Source organism: Grammomys surdaster, unplaced genomic scaffold, assembly GCF_004785775.1.
Source record: "Grammomys surdaster isolate TR1022 unplaced genomic scaffold, NIH_TR_1.0 261, whole genome shotgun sequence".
Lineage (NCBI taxonomy): Eukaryota > Metazoa > Chordata > Mammalia > Rodentia > Muridae > Grammomys > Grammomys surdaster.
The window spans coordinates 4,170,683-4,175,784 of NW_021604702.1; the positions used below are offsets into that span (position 1 = coordinate 4,170,683).

Consider the following 5,102-nt stretch of genomic DNA (forward strand, 5'->3'; position numbering starts at 1 on the left):
AGGGAAGGGAAAAGGGAAGGGAAAAGGGAAGGGAAAAGGGAAGGGAAGAGAAGAGAGCCGAGCCAGATCAGAAGGCAAAGCTTGTGAAGACTACAGTTCTTAACTTCATCCCCCAAATGAATAGCCAGGAGTTATTGGAATATTTAGGAATGTAAAGCCTGGGCTAACTGAACCCAAAGGCTCTTACCTCCACAGCTCTCTATAAATGCAAAGGTGGTTCTGACCTCCCCACTCCCCACTTGAAACCTTCCTCAACCACTCCTAACAGTCAGAAATGGGTAATCAGGAAATAAATGACCTCAAACAGCTAGTCAGTGAAAGAAATTAAAATTTCAAATTCTTTTGCTTGGATTAAAAGGAACCATTAAAGTTACTTTCAATAAACAAAGCACAAGTGTACCTACCCTGCAGCAAACACAGGCCACTCATAACTGACTTTGGAGACTGGGTTCAATGTGATGGTCTTACAATCAGTAACCAAGGATCCCACAGGCCATAGAAAGTAATATACCTAAAATGACTTCTTTCTGGAAACAGATTATGATTATGGCTAAGCATGGTAGTAGCACATGCCTGTAAGGCCAGTACCCGGGAAGCAGAGACAGGGGGATGGTGGTGGTCTATACAGTGAGCTGTAGGCCAGCTGAGAGCTAGTCAAGCAAAGAGGGCTGTTTACAGAGAACACGTGCATGGGAACTGTAGGTCTTACTACAGTTAGAACGAGGCAGTCAGCTTCTATCCCATATCCTGGGATGCAGCGAAGACACAGGCCTGCCATCCTCTAACTAGTGCCAGAAGAGTATTCAAGAACCAACAAAGATTCACAATTTCCAAAACCCGAGTCAACAGGTGTTAGATACATGGGAAAATGCCACTGTGCCTCCAAATGGGACCCAAGGCAGAGAGACTGTTCTGATTTCCTTCATATCAACTTTTGTTATTTTATAAGCACACAAATACATTATCTACTAGAAGACATTACAAAAAAGCCCTAAATATAACCCATTAAAAACTGAATAGGACTCCATCAGAATTAAAACTATCCTTCAGAAAAAATGAAAAGACAGACCATATATTTTAGGAAAAAAAATCTCCAGACAAAGTTCTTCCAGAATATACAAATTTTTTTCAAACAGAGTATTAGGAAAGTAATAAGATTGGGGCCATTTCGTCAAAGGCACCTGGGAGTGAAAACAAGGGAATGGGAATAGAAGCTGGATCGGAGGCCCTCGGCTTACTTAGCACATCAGATAACCTGTCTTCCTTACACAAATAAGCACAGCAGACAGCCTTAGTAGTGGGGAAATTCAAAGGAGGGAAACAGCCATCTCTGGGAGATGCCAACACCCAGCCATCAGTATCACTATAAAACACGTCACTGGTGTGAAGAAACTGAAGCCTTCCTGCATCACGGGTGGGACTGTGAGCAGCCCAGCACATTGTTGGTCCCTCCCAGTCATCCCACCCTGGGAATCTACCTTGGAATAAGAAAAGATGTTCCCAGAAAGATCCAAGCCGATGCTCACAGCTGAACTAATCAGAAAAGTCAAAAGGTGGAAAGGATTCGCTGTGACATCTCACCTAAGCAGAAGTACTCCTCAACCAAAAGCTATGCCGGGTGACAAGTCTACTTATCACACGATTCAATTTATATGAAGTAGTTCTTAAAAGGCAAATCATAGAGACAGAGAGTTGACCAACAGTTGCTTACGGCTAACAGTCAGCTCCAAGAGTGTAGAAGGGAACGTTCTAAATGGACAAAAAATGTTCTATTCCAAGTTCTGATACTAGTTCTGTAGAGTGTACTTTAAAAAGCTGCTGAGATAGCAAACATATTGAATGGCAGGAAGCCTTTCAATGGAACAGTATAAAACAGTAACCAAGGCCAGACAAAAGCTTAGTGTTACTTCAAATTAGTTATCATAGATAATACCATTTGGGGTAAGCCTTACACAAAGAATTCAGGAATTCCAATGGTCAGTGGACACTTACCCTACCCTAGAGATGGGAAGACTTTTAGGGGACCAGGAGATGCCCTGATATGTAATATAGGAGCTAAGGTAAGGCAAGTGAGCCTCTAAAACCAAGACATCGAGTCCATCTTCAGTAATTCTGGGTTGTGGTTCAGGATCTGCATTTTAACCCTCCTGATTTAGTCCTGTCTTCACGCTCATACTGCTTCTAATTCTGTTTTTTAGGAAATCCATTTCCTTAGATTATTTCATAAGGAACTACTGAAGTACTGCTCTCATGTTTAATCATTCCTTACCTCCCTCCCGACTAGGTTTACATGAGAAAGGCTGCCCAGTGTGTAAATGAAGATGGTCCTGTGTGGCTGAAGATTCCTCTTACAAATGTAATCAGTAATGAGCACTGTACTGAGTTCATGGGCAATGACTGGGTGCAAAAGGCAGCAGGACACCTGCATACATGTCCATATGCATGTGTGTACACATGTGCGCATTTATAGCAGCTCTCAGGTGGAAATCTGAAATGCCCACACTCACTTTAGCACTGACGTTACAGCACACGTGGAAAACTCCACAGTTGACCGCACGTGACGGCTCACATAAAAACGTAAGCACACTAAAAATACCACGGAAATCACCTTTAGGCTGTATAGGCGTATAGGTAGGTGGATATGCGTGCACAAATTTGATATTTAAGCTTGCATTCTATCCCCAAAATAATTCATTACATGTATGCAAATATTTCAACTTCTGAAAGAAATCTGAAACACTTCTAGTGCCAAGCATCTCAAATACATGTTTATGTGTTCTGATTTTCAAATATACAAATCCATTAGAATAGTACTTATAAAGCCCTAGAGCACAAGAAGTATATTTTATTTTGTCAGAGAGAACTGACTTCTTGTTTTGTGACAAGTGCTATAAAACAAAAGATTTTCCCTTGAAAGGTAAAGAAAATTCTTGCTAAAATGTGCCGATATAGAATACTCGTTTAACCTCAGCAACCAAAGGTTTAGAAGAGAACATGGCAGCAATGTGTCACAGTTGCTAGGTATCTTACCTTCGGGGGTGACTGCGGAAGGACAGACTTCTCTGAGGAGATCTCCAAGTGTATGCAGCTGTCCATCTGCGGCCACAGGACGGAACAGCTTCTGAATAAAAGGCCGTTCAGTCGTGGTCTATTGGAAAAATAAAAACCCAAGAGAGTAAGTCTGTGTTGCTGTTGCTGCTGACTACAGACACATGGATGACAAACATGAAGCTGGCATCAGTGTCTTCTGATGTGCTGTAACCGTCAATGCAGGTAGTATTTGGAAGGATCACTGATGCGAGATCACTGGGGGAAAAGGTTAACATAATAAATGCTGGTCAATCAAATTCATGCAAGTATGGAATATCAGACAGTCTAAGTGATACAACACAACTACCAAATATAAAAATAATCCCTGGCTGGAGGGTTTCTAAGGGGCACATTTTAATGTGACTCACATTAAAGTCACATTTTAATGTGACTCAGAGGTTAAGAGTACTGGCTGCTCTTGCAAAGGACTGGGGTTTGGGTCATAGCACCCACAGTGTGGCTCACAACCAGCTGTCACTCTTGTTCCAGAGGACTCCAGGGGAATTACCACCTTTTCTGGCATCCATGGGGACCAGGTATACATGTATTATATACACAGGCAAAACATTCACACACATTTTTTTTTAACTTTTCAATCTTTAAAAAGACGCTTTTTAAATGAGTCTATTTTAAGAGAGTTAAGTAGGGCCACAGACATTTGGTAACAATGAATCCACATCAAGAGTCCAAGGTTTGATAGAGGTAAGGATTTCAGTGCCAGGTGTAGGACATCTCCCTGTGAGTTATTGGTCAAGAAGGCCCTACAGATTACCCAAACCACACAGAATACTGCCATTGCTCTTAGTTGCCCAAGAGCATACTAGGCAGTAAGGTCATACTGCTAAAGACATCACACATTCTAGTTGCAGGACATAGAGAAATCAATTTGGAACTGACCTGGAAATTCCTCCATGCTGCTACCTTTCCTAGTGCTGGAAGGTGCTAAACAGGCCACTGGAGGAGAAAAACCGTCACTAGCATTCCCCAGTGGTGGTCGCTGCTGCAATACTGACCTGCTACACAAGATACGCCCAGGAGGTTGAAATACTTGCACTGACTTTTATGGAGGTCTTTCTGATTAGACCTGAGGTCTGCTCTGTGAACCTGGTCAACACCCCCTTGCTGGGGAGGCCACCAGTCCTAGCGGAGAGTCCACTATGATGGCTGTGCTAAATAGTTACACTGTTGAACTGATTTCTACATGCTTATATTTACACCTATGGGTAAATGCTGCTCTAAACTGTGGTCAGAGAAGCTTCTTGCAGTAGGCAGTGAAACAGAGAGGTCAGAAAGAATGTAAGAGTCAGACAATGCAGGAGTGTGGTGAAATGCTGTCCTCTGGATGTGATGCACTCATGAATGCACAGCAGCTGTGGCTACCTGGACAAGTTCAAACCAGTAAACATTACACCAAGGATAGGGGAGGGAGGGGCTCAGTGACTCCCACCCAGAGCTAAGGAGTTATTGACAGTTGCTGGCTGTCCAAAGAGACTCATTATTCTTCGAGTGTGTGGTTGATGGTAGGTTGTCCTGGCCTCAGTGGACAGCCCCACACCTATGTGCATACAGGCAATGTTAATTGGACTGAGTTACTGAAGAAGGAGGAGAAGGAGAAGGAGGAGAAAGGAAAAAGGAGGAGGAAGAAGAAGAAAAGGGAGGAGGAGCAGGAGGAGGAGGAGGAGGAGAAGGAGGAGGAGAAGGAAGAGAAAGAGGAGAAGGAGGAGAAGGAGGAGAGAGAAGACATTGGGGGAAATGGAAATACTGGGATTTAGGTTAAGCAGGATTGAGGTAACTGCATTCATATGAAAATTGTTTAAGTAAGTATAAGCAAAAAGATCTTTTAAAAACAACCCCTGCCTCGAAATAAAAGAACCCTGATTGACAACTGCACTAAAAAGAAAATTTCTCAGGAGAGTTTACTGTTAGAGTGAGTGGTGGGTTCACTGGGCAACAAAGCATCAGGATAGTCACTACCACATCAGGACAGTCACCACCACATCAGGACAGTCACC

The 5,102-nt window shown here is 42.9% G+C and overlaps 1 protein-coding gene across 1 annotated transcript in view; it reads right to left on the bottom strand.

The window, feature by feature from the left end:
* Atg5 (autophagy related 5) overlaps positions 1 to 5,102 on the bottom strand; it is a gene marked incomplete at its 5' end in the record, with an annotated part of 64,663 nt that overhangs the window by 13,282 nt on the left and 46,279 nt on the right. Inside the window, one exon of the mRNA XM_028775805.1 lies at positions 3,031 to 3,148. Coding sequence (XP_028631638.1) covers positions 3,031 to 3,148 — 118 coding nt within the window. The remainder of the gene's footprint in view (positions 1 to 3,030; positions 3,149 to 5,102) is intronic.